The sequence below is a fragment of the Stegostoma tigrinum genome, chromosome 15 (assembly GCF_030684315.1).
Source record: "Stegostoma tigrinum isolate sSteTig4 chromosome 15, sSteTig4.hap1, whole genome shotgun sequence".
In the NCBI taxonomy this organism is placed as follows: domain Eukaryota; kingdom Metazoa; phylum Chordata; class Chondrichthyes; order Orectolobiformes; family Stegostomatidae; genus Stegostoma; species Stegostoma tigrinum.
This window is the reverse complement of record NC_081368.1, coordinates 470373-490393: the sequence shown is the minus strand read 5'-3', so window position 1 is coordinate 490393 and position 20021 is coordinate 470373. Positions and strand designations below refer to the sequence as shown.

The window sequence follows — 20021 nt, the reverse complement described above, 5'->3', positions numbered from 1 at the left end:
GAGTTGCGAGCATTAATGTGCGCAGTGTCAAGTCCACTGCAAGATGTGTGTCCACATTGGCCTACCTGACCACCGTCAAGGTGGACCTCCTGTTTCTGCATGAGTGCGGGATACCGCACCTCAGCAGGTACGGTACTTGGTCCGGCGCCTGAACCCGTGGGCCTTCGATCTGATCGGAGGATAACGATTGTCGCTCCTCGGGCCTGGCTATTCTGCTGCAGGGGCGCAACTTTGCCATCTCTCAAGTTCAGGTGGTGGTGGTGTGGGGGGGGGGGGGGGGGGGGGGGGGGGGGTGCCTCCTAGTGGCTGACGTCACCTACAGGAACGCTCCCCTGAGGCTGATCAACGTGTACACCCCAGCGGTACGGAGTGAGCGGTTGGCCGTCCTGCAGCGGCTTCCACCCCTGCTGGCTATGTCCAGGCCGGTCATCCTAGGCGGAGATTTCAACTGCATCATCGATGCAGACGGAAGATCCGGCATGGGGACAGCGGGGTGGGGGGAGTCAACTGGACGTCACGTCCAGATTCCTGATGGACACGGTGAAGGACGCCAAGCTGCTCGACGTCTTCAGCACCCTGCAGACGGAGCGCAGCGGAGATACACCTGGTCGCGGCCAGACGGGTCTATTCGCTCAAGGATAGACTTCCTGTTTGTGTCACGGGCGTTCTCGGTCAGGTCCACCGGCGTCGAGCCGGTGTTCTTCTCTGACCACTGCCTCCTGCTGGCCGACTGTCACTTACAGGACGACCAGCCGGCCGGCAAGGGGATGTGGAAGCTCAACACGACTCTGTTGACCCCAGAGAACGTCGAGGAGCTTAAGAGGGAGTACGCCGGTTGGAGAACCGTGAAACCCCTTTTGAGTCTCCGGGCGACTGGTGCGAGACGGTGAAGGAGAACGTCAAGAGGTCCTTTGTCCTCAAGGGTGTTCGGAAGGCGAGAGAGAGGCGGGGAAAGCTGTCGCGACTCCAGAAAAGGGTGCAGAACCTGCTCCTTCTGCAGTTGATGGGGGTCGATGTCACGGAGGACCTCCGCAAGCCTCGCTCTTCGCCGCAGAGGCCTCCAGGATAATCTTCCAGTCCAGGGTCCGCTCCGTGGAGCAGGACGAGACATGCTCACGTTTCTTCTTTCAGAAGGTGCACAAAGAGAGCTCTGTGCTTAGCCGGCTGAAGGAGGATGACGGCTCGCTGACGTCGTCTCGGCCCGACAGTTTGACGATCAGCAGATCCTTCTATGCCGGACTGTACGACACGAAGCCCGCGGACAGCACGGCCTCCGAGTCGTTCCTGTCATCTATCACGGAGGTCTTAGACGACGGCACGAGGGAGTGGCTGGACTGGCCGATATCCTTGGACAAGCTGACCAGAGCCCTCAAGTCCTTGGAGAAGAATAAGACTCTCGGGAACAACGGCTTACCAGTCGAGCTGTATTCCGCTCTGTGGGACCTGGTCGGCCAGGACCTGCTGGAGGTGTACGATAGCGCGCTTCGGGCAGGGGAAATGTGCAAGTCCATGAGGAAGGGCATCATCACCCTCATTTACAAGAGGAAGGGGAAAGGGAAGAAATTAAGAATTGGCGTCCCATTTCACTATTAAACGTGGACTACAAAATCCTGGCCAAGGTCCTCGTCAACCGGGTCAGGTCTGTCCTGGAGTAGGTGATTCACCCTGACCAAACCTGTGCTGTGCTGGGCAGGAAGATCGCTGAGAGCCTCGCGCTCATCAGGGATACGATCGCCTACATGCAGGACAGGCGGGTGGACACCTGCCTCGTCAGCCTGGACCAGGAGAAGGCCTTCAACAGGGTCTCTCATGCTTACATGAGGGACGTCCTCTCCAAATTGGGGTTCGGGGAGGGCATCCGCAATTGGATCCGGCTACTCTACACCAACATCGTTAGCGCAGTCTCAATCAACAGGGTGGGAATCAGACAATTTTCCAGTCAGATCTGGAGTCAGGCAGGGCTGCCCGCTCTCTCCTGCCTTGTTCGTGTGCTGTGTGGAGCCCTTCGCCGCATCCATCAGGAAGGACGTGAGCCTGAAGGGCGTGACTATCCCAGGCAGCGGAGGCCTCCAGGTCAAGACCTCCCTGTACATGGACGATGTCACTGTCTTCTGCACCGATCGTCGGTCGGTGAGTAGGCCGTTGGACATCTGCGGCCAGTTTGAACTGGCCTCGGATGCCAAAGTCAATAGGGGTAAGAGCGAGGTCATGTTCTTCGGGAACTGGGACGACCGCTCCTTCATCCCCTTCACAGTTAGGACAGACTACCTGAAGGTGCTGGGTGTTTGGTTCGGTGGAGATCGGGTGCGCACTAAGACTTGGGAGGAGCGTATCACCAAACTGAAGCAGAAGCTGGGCAAGTGGACACTCCGGCCCCTCTCCATCACTGGTAAGAACCTGGTCGTCAGGTGTGAGGGGCTTTCGGTACTGTTGTATGTGGCGCAGGCCTGGCCTATTCCCTGGACCTGCACCGCTGCGGTCACCCGGGCCATCTTCCACCTCATTTGGGGGTCGAGGATGGACCGGGTCCGCAGTGACACCATGTACAAAGACCTGGAAAATGGGGGAAAGGGCGTACCAAACGCCACCCTCACCCTGATGGCTACCTTTGTGCGCAACTGCATCAAGCTGTGCGTAGATCCTCAGTATGCAAACACCAAGTGTCACTACTTAATGAGGTTCTACCTGTCCCTGGTGTTGCGAAGAATGGGCCTGGCCTCGTTGCCACGGAACGCTCCGAGTAGTTGGACCGTCCCGTACCACCTGTCCTTCGTGGAGAAATTTTTGAAAAGAAACACCTTTGACCACAAGGCCGTCAGGCAGTGATCAGCACGTAGTATCCTCGAGACCCTTCGGGAAAAGGAGAGGGTGGATCCTGTAGTGTGGTTCCCCACGCAGACTGCCAAAGTCGTTTGGCAGAATGCCTCATCGCCAGAACTTTCAAACAAGCACAAGGACATTGCTTGGCTGGCAGTGAGAGGGGCTCTGCCAGTGAGATCCTTTATGCATGCCCGGAATCTCAGCGCCACCGCACGCTGCCCTCGAGGCGGCTGCGGGGGAGACGAGACTGTCGATCACCTCCTTCTGGAGTGTGCCTATGCACAGGAGATCTGGAGGGGGATGCAGTGGTATTTGTCAAGGTGCGTCCCAAGCAGCTCCGTGACGCGGGACTCCGTGCTCTATGGGCTGTTTCCCAGGATGCACACCGAGACCAACATCAACTGAGCCTGGAGGACCATCAATGCGGTGAAAGACGCTCTTTGGTCTGCCAGCTGAAAGAACTGACCCCGACTGAGTGTTGCAGACTGGCACATTCCAAGTTCCAGGACTAGGTGCTGAGGGACGCTCTAAAGCTTGGGGCAGCCGCCAAGGCACAGTTGGAAAAGACCACCGTATGAAACCCCTCGTCCAGAATGGAAAAAAGGGCCCTGTCTGGTAACTGGGCCCAGCTGGCGCCTTCCCCAACTGGTCAGGGGGCAACGGGGACTGTGCGGGGTGACGACTGCCGGGGTATTTTCTTTGCTTTGTTTTTTTCTTCTTTGTTTTCCTTTCCTTTAGTTGGTGTACATACCCCCGGGTAACCCAGAGCGGCTTGCATGACTGGGTAGGGGTATAAATATGTTTTATTTTTTGTACATCTTATGAACAATGTATATTTTTTCAAATTAAAAAAAAGTGACCAAACGTCTGAAAACTAACCTTCCAGCTCAGCAAGCAAACTCACATCCATAATCTTATGTTTCTATAAGATCTCTCCTCATTCTTCTGAATTCCAATGAGTATAATCCCAGTCTACTCTGTCTCTCCTCATGGTCCAACCCTCTCAACTCTGGAATCAACCGAGTGAATCTCCTCTGCACCCCCTCCAGTGCCACTATATCCTTTCTCAAGTTAGGAGACTATAATTGCACACAGTACTCCAGGTGTGGCCTCACCAGGACCCTATACAGCTGCAGCACAGCCTCCCTGTTTTTAAACTCCATCCCTCTAGCAATGGCAGACAAAATTCCATTTGCCTTTTTAATTACCTGCTGCACCTGCAATCCTACTTTTAGTGATTCATGCACAAGGACACCCAAGTCCCTCTGCACAGCAGCGTGCTGCAATTTTTTATCATTTAAAACGTAGTCCATTTAGCTGTTATTCCTAATAAAATGGATGACTTCAACATTGTACTCCATCTGCCAGACCTTTGCCCACTCACTTAGACTATCTATATTCCTCTGCAGACTTTCAGCGTCTTCTGCACACTTTGCTCTACCACTCACCTTAGTGTCATCTGCAAATTTTGACACACCACACTTAGTCCTCAACTCCAAATCATCTATGTAAATTGGACACAATTGCAGTCTCAACACTGATCCCTGAGGCACACCACTAGCCACTGACCGCTAACCAGAAAAACACTCATTTACCTCTACTCTTTGCTTTCTACTGGTCAACCAATCCTCTATCCATGCCAATACATTACCTGTAATACTGTGCAACTTTATCTTATGTAGCAGTCTTTGCTGTGGCACCTTGTCAAATGCCTTCTGGAAATCCAGATACATCACATCCACAGGTTTCCCTGTACATAATTCAGTGATTGAATCGTGCCGCACAAGGCTTAACCTTAAGTGCTAAATTCGAGGCAATATCTTGTAACTTTTTCCATTTTCAGGACAGTTACCAGTAGATGATGATTAGTTTTTGTTTTGATCTGCAATCTAATTCCAAAGTCTGAAAAATGATCATGCCCCTCTATTACTCCTAAAGTTTCATTTCCTGTTGGGGAATAATTCTGTCTCTGTTAATCATTTAGAAGCACAAAATAACTGTCTACATTTCACATTTTCCTGTGTCTAAGGCATCTGCCACTATTACAGTTGGTGAAAACAAGGTCACTAAATACCAAGAGATCTCAGAAGACAAGTTATTTAATCTTTGAAAAGTGACTTGCTAACTCACAGAAGAGCAACATAGCTTTTGAGACCATCAGCATTCTCACTGACTTTTGCCAAATTTAATAAGAATAAAACATTTAATTTACCTACCATGGAACATTTGAAGTTGAGACATTCCTAGGTGATGGAAATTCTCTTACAGTTTTTCTTTTGCAGACCAATAGTAATTCTAATGGCTTGAACAGATTGTCCAAATAAATTTACTCTGTCCTTGACAAATACACATTTTTCATTAAGTGTTGGGGCAGTATTTTGCACGGTCCTCAAGACATTCCTGACTCTTTGGTCACCCACTCTTGAACAAATTTAAAGTTGAATTGGAAACTTTTGTCCTATAGCTGTTGAGGGAATTTCCTTAGTGTGACTCAACAATTTGGTTAAGCATCACCTTGTAGGCTGCCAAGATATTCAGTATTTATCACCCCATGGCAAATCACTTTGAAATTCATTTGTGTGTTCAGTATTAGCAACCTTGTATATGTGACAGATCAATTTTCTGGGGAAAGGTCCTGATCCAAAACATCGGCTTTCCTGCTCCTTTGATGCTGCCTAGCCTGCTGTGTTCCTCCAGTTCCACACTGTGTTATCTCAGAGTCCAGCATCGGCAGCGGTTACTATCTCAAGTTCAGCTGCTTTTCTTTTAAAGAACATGCTTAATTTTGAATGACATCGATTCAACAGTTTCTCATTCTTTATATTTAAGATTCACCATTAACTTGCCTTTACTGTTGAATAAGTTTCCTCCAGGACCTTGTAATGTGATAGATGATTGTTGTAATTTAATTTGTTTGAGGTGTTTTAGGATATCTAATAATACTACACACTGCTTCTTTAGTTAATTTAAACACTGAAGGCTATTCATCCATTTGTAATTTAATACTCTAATGCCCATTGTCAGTTCCATTTACTGCTGCTACGAAGGATTCAGAAACTGCATTGTTTTAGGGATTTCTGCCCATGCGCCAGTTATCTGTATAAAATGATATGGTGCTCCAATCTGCTGCCCTTGTCTTTTCAGACAGTAGTGGTCTTGAAAGGTGCTGTCTAAGAAGTCTTGGTGAATTTATGCAGTGCATTTTGCAAATGGTAACTGATACTGCTGCTACTGACCTTCAGAAAAAGAAGCATTGAATCCTTACAGCGTGGAAAGCAGACTATTCAGCCCATCGAGTCCACAACAATGCTCCAAAAAGCATTGCACCTGGAGCCACCCCTACCTTATCCCTATAACCCTGTATTCTCTATGGCTGATCCACCTAACCAGCATATCCATGGACTACGGGAGAAAGCCAGAGGAAATCCACACAGATGCAGGGAGAATCTGCAGACTCCACAGTCGCCTAAGGGTGGAATCGAACCTGGGTCCCTGGTGCTGTGAGGCAGAAGTTCTAACCACTGAGACAATTTGCCACCCTGAGGGAAGGGGGAATGAATGTTTGTGGATGCAGTGGCAATCAAACATGACACTTTGTCCTCGATGATTGTCAAGCTTCTTGAGTGGAAAACATCCAGACAAATGGGAAGAATTCCTTCACACTCCTCACTTGTGTCTTTTAGATGGTGGATAGGCTTTGTGAAGTCAGGAGGTTAGTTCCTCACTGCAGGATTCCCAGTCTTCAACCTGCTCTCGTATCCATGATATTTTGTTTCTTGTCAATAGTCACCCTCAAGATGTTGATACCAGAGTGTTCATCAATGATAATGTCTTTAAATGTCAAGAGTCGATGGACAGATTGTCTCTTGTTGGCGATGACAATTATCTGGTACAAATGTTAATTGCCAATTATTAATTTACCCTGGACATAGTTCAGGTCTTGCTGCATTTGACAAGGATGCTTCAGTATACGAGTCACAAATGGTGCTGAACACTTGTTTAATCATCAGCAAATGTCCCCACTTCAGACTTCACGATCAAGGGAAGGCTATTAATGAAACTGCTGAAGATAATGTTGCCTAGAACACTGCACTCAGGAACTTCTGAAGTGATGAACTGTGATTGAAATGACTGATCTTTCTTATGAACCTTGTTGATGGTAATACTGGGCAAGCTAAGTTCTAAAGTGAATCCTGTCTTTAGAGACCATAGTTTGGTTTTTGTAATGCGTTTAGCATGGCGGTCAGTTACTAAACATATTCACAAGAGGCTGCCATTGTTCTTTTAACAAAAGAACAAAATTTATTACAGATTAAAGGAAATAATAAACTATTTTACACTGTTAAATAACTAGGCAAAACAGTTTTGTAGCATATCAAAAATAAAGATACTCGAACTACAGTGATGGGTCACACTGTTTCCAGTTTAAAGTTGCTTGTTCAGTAACAATACATTGTTTTTTTTCCACTCAAGACCATTTTTTTTGGTCTATGTGCCTTTCTGGGATCCATGCTGAAACTGGTATCACAGTTTGTTTATTTCTTAATAAGAGTTCCTTAAACTCTTCTTCCATAGCCTTCTTTTCTTGTGCCTTTGTCTTAATGCCTTTAAGCCACCTCTTCTTTAGCCATGACTGCTCTGGAGACTGCTAAACCACAGTTGGGTGGTTTTGTCTTTGGAAAAGAACTTGTTTTTGTTTTCCTGCCTCAAGACATTTCTAAGCCTTTGTTCACCCTTTCCTGAGCAAAGTTAAAGTTGAAATGAAAACTTTGCCCAATAGTTGTTGAGGGAATTGCCTCAATGTGATTCAACAATTTGGTTAAACGTCACCTCGTAGGGTGTTGAGATATTCAGTTTTTAATGCCCAATCCCAGAAAACAATTTTGGCAACTCACTTTTATTTGTGCATCAGTATCTTTTTAAAAAAACAATTATTATTTTTTAATCATCCTATGTCTGAATTGGGAGCATCTATGTCTTGAACCCAGGCCTCCTGGTCCAGGGGTGCGGACTGAACCACAATGAGGCCTATTGCATTCAATATCTTGTAAACCCTACAGACCAATGTCAGTTGTGCATGCTAAATTGCCCCACAGTATCCAGGGCTGATGAATTAGCCATGATAAATGCAGGGTTACAGGGCTAGTATGAAGGGGTGGGTCTTGGTGGGATGCTCCTCAGATGGGTAGTTCACTCTCAATAGACCAAATGACCTCTATCTACACGGTGGGATTCCATGATTCTATGTCAAAGGAATCCTTGCATCACAAGTTTTTAAAATGCATGTAAACAAATCCCCAGACAACTTGCCACCACTCGCAGAACACGAAACTGAAACTAAAACAATGTCTTCACCTTATTTATCCAACATAGAAACACAAAAAAACACAAACCAAGCTTACAGCTTTCCAAGTTCCCAAATAATACTATTCACGCATCATGGGCTTTCATAACACCTCAATCTCCTGTGTTCAGTATGACTCCAACCAGGAGACATTTCTTCCCCCCTAAATCCTACTGACTCAGGTTTGCTGGAACTCTTCTATGCCACACTCTGTCAAACGCTGCCTTGATGTCAAGGGTAGCCACTCTCACCAAACAGCAGAGATCAGCTCTTTTGTCCATGTCTAGGCCAAGGCTATAATGAGGTCAAATGCTGACTGGCCAAGGCAAATCCAAGTGTACATCAATGAGTAGGGTTGTTGCCAAGCAAGTGTCTCTTAACAGCACTGCCCATAACCCTTTCCAATACTATGCTGGCTGAGAGTCAAGTGATGGGCAGCAATTGGCTCAGTTGGATTTATGCTGTTTTTTGTGGACAGAGCATGGCTGGGCAATTTTCATAACTGTCAGATAGATGGCAGAGTTGTAGCTGTTTGGTTAAGGGAATAGCTAGAGATTCTGAGAGGCATTTGATAAAAACATTACTTCAAAGATTACTGCGGGATATGGTGCTGAGGGTAATATAATGACATTATAGAAGACTGATTTGCCTACAGGAAGTACAAATTAGGCACAGATGGGTCATTTTCTGGTTGGCAAGATGCAACAGGCTACCACAGAGATCAATACTGGAGTTTCAAGTTTTTTACAGTTAAGATCAACGGCTTATCTGAAAGTACTTAAGACACTATTACTAAGCTTACTCATAACACAGATTGATAAAGCTAATTCTAATTCTAAAGGTAGAAAAGTAATGTGAAATTGTCAGTTTTGGAAAGAAGAATTTAAAAAGCATATTATCCAAACTGCGGAAATTGCAGAACTGAGCTGCAGAGTGAATTGGATGCCCAAATTCATGAACTGTGAAAGGTTAGTATGCATCTACAGAAAGTAGTTATGAAAGCTAATCGAATGTTATTATTTAGGGAATCAAATCAAGGGAGGTTATGCTTCAGTTATAGAGGGCATTAGTAAGATCATATTTGGAGTACGGTATACAGTATTGAGCTCTATTTGAGGATGGACATAAACGTGTTGGAAGCAGTTCAGAGAAGGTTGCCCACATTACTTCCTGGCATGGATGGACTGACTTGAGGAAAGGTTGAACATGCTAGGCTTGTATCTGGAGTTCAGAAAAATGAAAAGCAAGTTGACTGACACAGAGAAGTGAGTAGCCTTGAGAAGATGAATGTAAAAAGGATGCTTCCTCATGTGAGAAGATCTAGAACTAGGGCTCACTGTTTAAGACAATGACATGGAAAATGAGATGAACATCTTTGGGACTTACTTCCTCAATAAAATGGTGGAAGCAGAGTCCTTGAATTTTTTAAGGCAGAAACAGGCATTTGATAAGCAAGGGGCTTAAAGGTTATTGCGAGTAGGTAGGAATGTGGAATAATCGGATCAGCCACGATCTTATTGAGAGTTGGAGCAAGTTTGAAGGTCCAAGAGGCTTACACCTGTTCCTAATTTCTATGTTTAAATGAAATTCTTCAACAGTATTGTTGCAATGTTACCAGGACAGATAGGCTTTGCTATATCCAGTGGATTCAGCTGCTTAGGGAGTGTGACTGCAGAAAGTTTAGCAAGAGGCCAAGGTAGATGATCTATTCAGCACCTCTGGTTGAAAATAAATGCAAATGCTTCAATATTGTCTATTGCATTGATGTGCATGGCTCCCACATCATTGAGGATAGGGGCAGTTGTGAAACCTCCTCCTCGTCCTGCTAGTTGTTTAATGCCCACAATTATTCACCACTTGATGCAGAGATTGCAGAGCTTAGATTGTATTGATGAACTCTGGGATTGCTTAGCCCTGTCTGTTATGCTGCTCCTGCTGTCTGGCATGCAAGTGATCCTATGTTATAGCATGTAAAGGCTGACAGTTCATTTTTAAGTATGCCTTCTGCTGTTTCTGGCATACCCTCCTGCACTCTTCAACAGCCAAAGTTGATCCCTTGACCAGATAGTAGTGGAGGAGTGGAAGATATGCCAGGCCATGACATTGCAGACCAAACTGGAATACAAATCTGTTACTGTCCATGGCCAGAAGCACTTCGTGGATGCATATTTTTGAGTTGCTAGATCCATTCGCAGTCTGTCCATTTAGTATGGTAGTAGTACCACACAATATGAGGGAGGGTATCTTCACTGTGAAGAAAGAACTTTTGTCTCCAGAAGGGCTGTGCGGTGGTATTAGTAAAAATGCAATGAACAGCTGCATCTGCAATGGCTAGAATGTTGATGATGAGGTCAAGTATGCTTTTCCCTCTTGTTGGTTCCCTCACCACCTGCCGTAGACACAAGTCCAGCAGGAATGTCCCTTAGGACCCTATCAGTACAGATCTATTTTTCATTATTTGTTCATGGAATGTGGGCGTCGCTGGTTATTGACCCACCTTCTATGATGAATACTGAAGTTTCCCATACGTGACCCCTCACCCTCAGTGCTTTCTCCAAGTAGTTGTCAATTTGGAGGAGAACTGACTGATCAGCCAAGCTAGTGGGGTGACACAGGATTGTGCTGGTGGGGGAGGAGGTTGTCAGATTAACTTGCTATAAAACTTCATGGGGTCCAATGTTGAGATTTCCCAGGGCAAGTCCCTCCAAACTGAATACTTCTGAGCCAGCTGCTCTGTTGGGTCTGTTTTGCTGGTAGGACAGGACATGCCCTGGGATGAACTAAAACAAAGAATACAGAAAATGGAGGTCTGAAACAAACACAGATATTGCTGACAAAACTCAGCAGGTCCAGCAGCAGCTGTGGAATAAAGCAGAATTAATGTTCCCAGTCTGATGACTCTGATGCGGGGTCACTGGACTCAAAATATTAACACTGCTTTCTTCTCACAGATACTGCCAGGCCTGCTCAGCACACACAGGGTTGGTCATGCCTGAGGCTTTGTCCACAAGATATGTTTCCATGAGGATGGTTAATGGCAAGCTGTTGATTAATTAGTCTGCAGGTCAGTTTTCCCAATTTTTGCACAAGTCCCCAGATATTAGTAACAAGCACTGTGTAAAGTTGACAGGGTTGGGATTGCTCTTGGCATTTCTCACGCCTAGATTGATGCTGGACGGTCCAGCCACTTGTATTGTTTTGCAGTAGGCTAATGCAACCAGGTGGTTTGCTGAGCCATTTTACAGCTAACCACATTGGACTGTATTTGCAGACGTAAGTAAACATGGTGGATTTATTTTCCTAAAAGGCACTGGTCGACTTGGTGGGTTTTAATGACAGTTGACAGTTAAATGGTCAGTACTAAAATAGCTTTCAAAACCAGATTTTTTTTAAAATACTGAATTCAAATTTCACCATCTGCCGTGGTGGGATTTGCTCAGAGCTCTACTGGTGAAATTATCACTATGTCACCACCTTTCCATTTTGTGGGTGATGGTTTGAGCATTAATCAATGTATGTCAGTAGTTCTTTAGTTTAACAATTGTTGCGAGTTGGCAGCTGTTTACAGGGTCGAGTACACTAGAAACACTTGCTCAAACTGCTGACTACCAAGAGTGGGCAGTCCCAGGTGCAATATTGCATGGGAATGATGTGAGCATGGAGCAGCCATGAAAGTTGCCCATTTTTCATATAGGGAAGTTAATCTGTAGGAATACACCTCATATGGTGACTCGTTTGATTTTGATATGGGACCCAGCTATGTGAAATTACTTCTTTTTATTCATTCACAGGATGTGAGCATCACTGACCAAGTATGACGTGAATCCACATATACCAGATAATACTGTCCCAAACTCATGGACCTGCACAACATGTGACCACAGCACGTTAGTGGGAGAACACTTTGGGACCAGTTAGCATAATTGCGTTAATTTTAAAATGGTCGTGGAGAAGGATAGGTCTGGTCCACAAGTTAAACTTCTAACCTGGGGAAAGGCCAATTTTGATGGTATTAGACAAGAACTTGCAAAAGTTGATTTAGGGAAGCTGTTCGCAGGCAAAGGGACTTTTGGCTAATAGAAGGCTTTCAAAAACAAAATACACAGTTCAGAGCTAGCATTTTCCTGTTAGTGTGAAGGGTAAGCACGGAGGGAGTAGGGAACACTGGATGACTAGAGATATTGAGGCTCCGGTCATGAGAAAGAAGGAGACATATATCAGGTATAAGTAGCTGGGATCAGATCAGTCCTGGGAAAAGTGTAAGAGTTTTAGGACTATACTTAAGAGCAAAATCAGGAGAACAAAAAAGATCCATGGCATAGCTTTGGCAGACAAGGTAAGGGAGAATCCAAAAAGAGATTCTACATGTATATTTAGGACATGAGAGTAACTAGGGAGTGAATACGGCCCCTAAAAGATTAACGGGGTCATTGTGTGTGCAAACACAGGATATGCATCTAATTCTAAATGAATTTTTCTCATCTGTATTTACCATAGAGAAAGATATGGAAGCTAGGAAACTCGGAGAAGTAAATAGTCATGACTTGAGGAGATGGTATGAGCTGCAGATGCTGGGGAATCTGAGATAACAAGGTGTGGAGCTGGATGAACACAGCAGGGCAAGCAGCATCACAGCAGCAGGAAGGCTGACGTTTCGGGCCTATACCCTTCATCAGAAATGGGGGAGAGGAATGGGGTCTTGAAATAAATAGGGAGAGAGGGGAAGGCGGATAGTAGATGGATAGAGGAGAAGATAGGTGGATAGGAAACAGACAGGTCAAAGAGGCGGGGATGGAGCCAGTAAAGTTGAGGGTAGGTGGGGAGTTAGGGAGGAGATAGGTCAGTCCAAGGAGGATGGACAAGGCAGGGGGCAGGATGAGGTTAGTAGGTAGGAAATGGGGTGGGGCCTGAGGTGGGAGGAAGGACAGGTTAGGAAGGCGGGGACGAGCTGGGTTGGTTTTGGGATTCGGTGGGGGGAATGGAGATTTTGAAGCTTGTGAAGTCCACACTGATAGCATTGGGCTGCAGAGTTCCCAAGCAGAATATGAGTTGCCGTTCCTGCAACCTTGGGTAGCATCATTGTAGCACTGCAGGAGGCCCAGGATGGGCATGTTGTCTGAGGAATGGGAGGGGCAGTTGAAATGGTTCGCAACTGGGAGGTGCAGTTGTTTAGTACGAACTGAGAATAGGTGTTCTGCAAAGTGGTCCCCAAGCCTCCGCCTGCTTTCCCCGTTGTAGAGGAGGCCACAACAGGAAGAGCGGATCCACTTTACAGAAGAGAAGATGCTGGAGGTTTTAAAAGGAATAAAATAAATCCCCAGGATCACGTGTATGAAAGGGATAATAAGGTTGTTGTATGAGGAGCAGCCAAATAGCTTGAGCTTGTACTCACTGGAGTTCAGAACAATGGTGGTGGGGGTGCGTGTTGCAGACTTGACTGAGGTACACAGGGAATTATAAGATGGATTGTGAACAGATGTTCCCCCTTATGGGACAATCTCAAACAACAGGGCATTAACACTGAGTGAGAGGAGGTAGATTCAAAACTAACATGAGGAGAAACTACTCTCTCAGGATTGTCAATCTGTGGAACTAACTACAACAGAGTACAGTGGAGGCAGAATCAATCAACAGATGACTGTTTCAAATCAACATGTTTCCAATGAAAAGCAGGATAATGTCCTATGAGGAGCAGGCAGGCGAGCGAATGGAGTTGAGACCAGGATAAGATCAGGCATGGTCATGTTAAATGGTGCAGTGGGGTTGAAGGGCTAAATTGCCTACTCCTGCTCCTAATTCCTATGCTCCTACCCAAGTGCATCCCAGGACGTTGTGGCACGATACAAAAGAGATTGCAGGGCGCTGGCAGAGATATCTGCATCAGCGATAGCCACAGGTGAAGTGCCAGAAGACCATTTAATTGCTAATGTTATGCCATTTTTTTAAAGAAAGGCTGTAAAAAAGCAAGGGAGCTACAGACCTGTGAACCTAATGCCAGTGGTGAGTAGTTTTAGGAGAGGGTTCCGACAGATAGGATCTACATGCATTTGGAAAGGCAAGGACTGATTGGGGATAGTCAGCATGGTTTTGTGTGGAGAACTACCTCTCAAATTTGATTGAGGTTTTCGAAAATAGTTGAGGATAGCGCAGCAGATATCGTCTACATGGACTTTAGCAAGGGCTTCGACAAGCTTCTACATGGCAGACTGGTTAGTAAGGTTAGATCTCACAGGTCCAGGAAGAACTAGCCCACTGGATGTAAAATTTGATGGATGGTCGGAGTCAGTGGGGGGTGGTAGTGGGTTGTTTTTCAGACTGCAGGCTTGTGACCAACAGTTTGTTGCAACGATCAGTGCTGGATTCTCTGTTGCTCACCATTTATTAAAAACGATTTGGATAAGAATATAGAAAGCATGGTTAAGTCAGTTTGCAGATGACTCCAATAGTTTTGGTAAAGATCTGTAGCTTGGGTTGTGGGTGAGATTGTTGACTTGTTCGCCGAGCTGGCTTGAGCGAGAACAAGCCAGCTCGGCAAGCAAGGATGTCACCAAAATTGGTGGAATGAAGAAGGTTATCTAAGAATACAAAGTGTTCTTAAATAACTGGGCCAATGGGCTGAGGAATGGCAGATAGAGTTCAAAGCAGATAAATGTGAGTTGTTGGATTTTGTTAAGTCAAACTAGGAGAAGACTTAAACAGTTATTGGTAGGACTTTGAGGAGTGTTGTCAAACAGAGGGGTGCAAGTACATCGTGCTTTGAAAGTGGTGTCAAAGGTAGACAGGGTGGTGAAGGCGGCATTCGGCAAGCTTGCCTTCATTGGTCAGAGCACTGAATACAGGAACGAATACAAAAAAACTCTCTCGGCTCGAAATGTTAGCTTGCTTTCTCTCCAAGGATGCTGCCTGACCCGCTAGCGTCTCCATCATTTTTGTTTTCAATACAGATTCCAGCATCTGCAGTAATTTACTCCTACACTGTATACAGTTCAGACATTATGTTACAGTTGTACAAGACATTAGTGTGGCCACATCTGGAGTACTGCACACAATTCCAGTGACCCTGCTATTGAAAGTGTATTATTAAACTGGAAAGGGAGCAATATTGAGACTAGAAGGTTTGAATTTAAAAGAGAGGCTGGATAGGCTGGGACATTTTTCCCAGGAGTACAGGAAGCTGAAGGAGGTTTATAAAATCACAAGAGGCATGGATAAGATGAATAGCCAAAGTCTTTTCCCCAGGATAGGGGAGTCCAAAACCACTCCAGGGGCATAATTTTAAGGTCAGAGGGGAAAGATTTAAAAGGGACCTGAAGGGCAATTTTTTCATTAGGGTGGTATGTATATGGAACAAGCTGCTAAAGGATGCGGTAGAGATGGGTATAATTATGTTTAAGACATTTGTACAGATAGATGGATAGGAAAGATTTAGAGGGAAATGGGCCAAATGTAGGCAATGGGGCCTAGTCCAGTTCAGGAAACCTGCGTAGCATGGATGAGTTGGGCTGAAGGGCCTTTTACCATGCTGTGTACCTCTATGTCCATATTACATGTAAACTCTTTCATCCTGCATTTCTTCTGCAGAACTAAATAATTACTAATGGAAATTGGAGACATTACTAGTCAGTTATTTTAATAATTATAAAAGTTATTCTGTTTTCTCACACTGATTTCTCTCTGCTGTATCGTATTTACAGCAAGGAAAGAAACCATTCAGCCAATCATATTCATGTTGACCAACTATTAATCATCCAGCCTCATCCCATTTTCCAGTTCCTGGTCCACAGCCCTGTATTTTGTAGCACTTCAATCTTTTTTCATTCATTGAGGGAAATGGGCTTTATTGGCTTGTTCAGCATTTGTTGTCCATCCACAATTGCTCCTAATGTGGCGGTAAGAGCTACCTTTTTGAACCACTGCAATCCATTTTCCCATTAGGGATTCCACCAATACTGTCAGGGAGGGTGTTCCAGGATTTTGCCCAAGGGAATTCAAAAACTTTTTAGATGTTACTAGTGTTTCAGTTCCTGCCACTCTTTCAGGCAATGAGTTGCAGATCGTCAAAACACTCTGGGAAAAATATTTCTCAGATGAACCCCTCTAAATCTCTTTAAATCTATCAACAATTTGGAAAAAGGGAATCAACTGTAATGTTTCCAAGTCTGGAGTACAAAACTAGATGAAATTGAGAAAGTTGGGGGGTGGGGGCAGCTTCAGGGCGATTTGGATTACTGAGCACATGAGAAAATGCATGGCAGATGCAATACAAGACTGTGAAGTTGTCCATAGAATGGCAGAGTGTTATTTAAAAGGCAGCACAGTAGCTCAGTGGTTAGCACTGCTGCCTCTCACGCCAGGACCCTGGGTTCGATTCCACCCTCAGGCAACTGACTGTGTGGAGTTTGCACATTCTCCCTGTACGCATGTGGGTTTCCTTTGGGTGCTCCGGTTTCCTCCCACAGTCCAAAGATGTGCAGGTTAGGTGGATTGGCTGTGCTAACTTGCCTGTAGTGTCTAGGGTGGGAAATGCAGGGATAGGGTAACGGATGGGATGCTCTTTAGAGGATCGGTGTGGACTTGGCGGGCCAAGTGATCTACTTCCACACTGTGGGAATTCTATGAAAATTCCATGCGCGACCGGGAAATGTTCATGTGCTAAGGAACCTGGGAGTACACTAGTCACTGACAGCAAGCAGTTACGAAGGCTAATGCTATTTTGGTTTTCATTTTAAAAGGGTTTGAGTAAGGAATGAGAAAATCTTTCAACTGCTGTACAGGACCTTGGTAAGACCACATCTGCAGCACTGCGCACAACTAGGCTTGTGATTACTGGAGTTCAGAAAAATAAGAGATGTCACTGAAATGTATAAAAATCTGACAGGGCTGGACAGACTGGATGCAGGGATGATACTTCTCCTGGTTGATGGGCCCAGAAGAAGGAGTCACAATCAGGACTGGATCTCACAATCCCTAGGCCATTTGGGATTGAGATGAGTAGAAATGTCTTCACTCAGAGGCTAGTGAACCTGTGGAATTCTCTACCACTGACGGCGTGGAATTCTCTACCACAGAAGGCAAGGTCACTGAATATATTTAAGATAAAAACAGATTTCCAAGAAACTAAAGGGGCATGGGTAGAGCGTGAGAATATGGCATTGAGTTAGAAGTTCAGCCACATCATGCTGAATAATGGGACAAGCTCAATGGGCTGAATGGCCTTCTCCTGCTCCTATTTTCTATGTTCCAACACACCTTGGTTATGGACCCCCTCAGCCAAAGGAAATAGGGCTTTACTTTCCACTATCTGGACCCCTCACAAGACTGTAGACCTCAATGAGGTTCCCTCTCAACCTCCTGTGTTCCATACAGCTCCAGCCAATCTAACCATTCCTCATAACTAACATATTCCAGTCCAGGCAATATCCTCAACATTTTCTACCTACCATTTCTTGTACGATTAAATCTTTCTTACAGAGCAGCGGCCAGAACTAAACGCAGTTCGCCAGCAATGTCTAATTAATGTTTTACATTATTACAACATAACCTCTCAGCTCTTATATCCTATTCCTCAATTAATAAAAGCAAGAATCCCATATGCTTTCTTAACTGTTGTACCTTCAGAGATCACTGGACATGCTCTTCACAGTCCCTCTGCTCTCTTAAACTATTCTGCACCCCCTCCCCCAGTATACTGGGACAGTAATAATTTTGAGAATCTGTCTGCTTCTTTTCCAATAAACAAGGACACATAGCTGGATCTAGTTCTGAGGAATGAGGGGAGATAAATCAATTGCAAATTAGAACTGAAGACTGGCAGGCAGAACCATAATTGAACAATAAGCTGTCTTTAGGTGGAAACAGTTCAACAGAAATACGTTCCAGCAAGATGGAAAGGTACAACAAAATTGGAGTTTCCTCAACAAAAAGGGAGAGGGAAACTAAGGTAAAACAGAAAAGGGCGCATCTAACAGATTTCAGGTTGATAATTCAAGTGGAGAACAAGGCTCACAGAATTGTTATGGCGCAGAAGGAAGCCATTCCTTGCACAGTGCTTCTATTTAAATGATCAGCCAATGCCGTGCCAACTGCCCCAATTAAATTGCCTCTACTACATTTCCAAGCAGTGTGTTCCAAACCTTGACTACTCGCTGTGGGGAAAAGTTCTTTTTCTCACCTTGCAAAAGACTTTAAAACTGTCAGAGAGTAATTACCTCAGCTCCAGGAGTTCCTCAGGGTAGTGTCCTAAGAAAAATCATCCTCAGCTGCTTCATCAAAGACATTCCTCCCTCCAACTTAAGGTCAGAAGTGGGGATATTTGCCAATGATTGCATAATGTTCAGCACCAGTTGTGCCACTTCAGATACTGAGGCAGTCTGCATACACCTACAACAAGACCTGGACAATAGATACAGAAACCAGACAATAACCATTTTCAAAAGGACAGAATCTAACTACTGTCCCTTAACATTCATTAGCAGCATCGTCATCCCTGAATCCCCTATCATTATCCTGGGAGTTACTACTGACCAAAAATCAAAGTGAAATAATCATCTAAGTACTGTGGTTATGACGGCAGGTCAGAGGCTACACTTCTTACAGCAAGTAACTCACCTCCTGACTCCCCAAAGCCTGTCCACCATTTACAAGGCACAAGTCAGGAACGTGATGGAATACTCTCCACTTGCCTGGATGATGCAGCTCCAAAAAAAATGCAAGAAGCTGGGGACAATCCAGGGCAAAGAAGCCTGCTTGCTTGGCACACCGATAAACATTCACAGTATCCACAGCTGATGCTCAGTAGCAGCAGTGTGTACCATCTACAAGGTACACTACATAAATTCACCAAAGCCTCCGACACCACTACAAACCTATGACCACTACCATTAGAAGGACAAGGGCAGCAGATACATTGGAACTCTACCACTTGCAAGTTTCTCTCCAACAGTCACCACAGTGATTGAAATATCCACATTCAGTCATACAGCGTATAACCAGATGCCAAACTACGCCAGAACTATTTAGCCTGACTTGGGCATAGTCTGCCATGTCCTGGCACTTTAAGCACTCATCTAGAAACTTCTTAAATGTTGCAACAGCACCTGCCTCCACCACCCTCTCAGGCATCATGTTCCATATTTCTACTATCCTGAGGATGAAATAAGTCTCTCTCACATCTCCTCGAAACCACTTTCTCCTCACCCTAAATATACGCCCTCTAGTCTTAGATGCATCTGCCATGGGGAAGGGATTCTCACAATCTACTCTATCTATACCTCTCCATTTTATTTACCTCAATCAGATCTCTCCTCAGTCTCTTCTGTTCCAAGGAAAACAAATCCAACCTATCCAGTCTCTCCTCATAACTGAAACTTTTCATTCCAGGCAACAGCTGAGACATTCAACAGGACATGGTTATTTAGAGATTAGCAAAACTCAAGATGCATTTGGATGGCCAGAGCAGACACCATGGGCCAAATAGCTTCTTTCTGCACCATAATACTTCTATGAATCTGAGAATCTCTAAAAAGATGTGCAGGGCTTTAGGGAAAGGGGTTATGCTGTGAGATTAATTGAGTTGCTTTTGTAGACAAACTCAATAGATATGATGGGCTGAATGGCCTCCTTTTGTGTTGTAATCATTCAATGGTTTGTACAAAATTCATGAAATGTTGAACTGAAACAAAATGTAAACATCGAGCATTACCTGGCTGCTTGAACTGCACTGAGCTGTACCACAGGATTGTCACTCGAAGCGCCCTAAAGAAATCAGTATATTTCAATTTATATCCTGTAGCATGTAAGAAATGACCTGAATGTTTAAAGTCTTTTTTAAAAAAAGATTTGCTTTTTATAAATGATT

At 45.0% G+C, this 20021-nt stretch overlaps 1 protein-coding gene across 2 annotated transcripts in view; it reads right to left on the bottom strand.

The window, feature by feature from the left end:
• LOC125458954 (importin subunit alpha-4-like) overlaps positions 1 to 20021 on the bottom strand; it is an 87527-nt gene that overhangs the window by 53583 nt on the left and 13923 nt on the right. Inside the window, exon 5 of one of the 2 annotated variants that reach the window (XM_059651303.1) lies at positions 19866 to 19918. The exons of the other annotated variant lie outside the window; for it this stretch is intronic. Coding sequence (XP_059507286.1) covers positions 19866 to 19918 — 53 coding nt within the window. The remainder of the gene's footprint in view (positions 1 to 19865; positions 19919 to 20021) is intronic. 2 annotated transcript variants of the gene reach the window in all.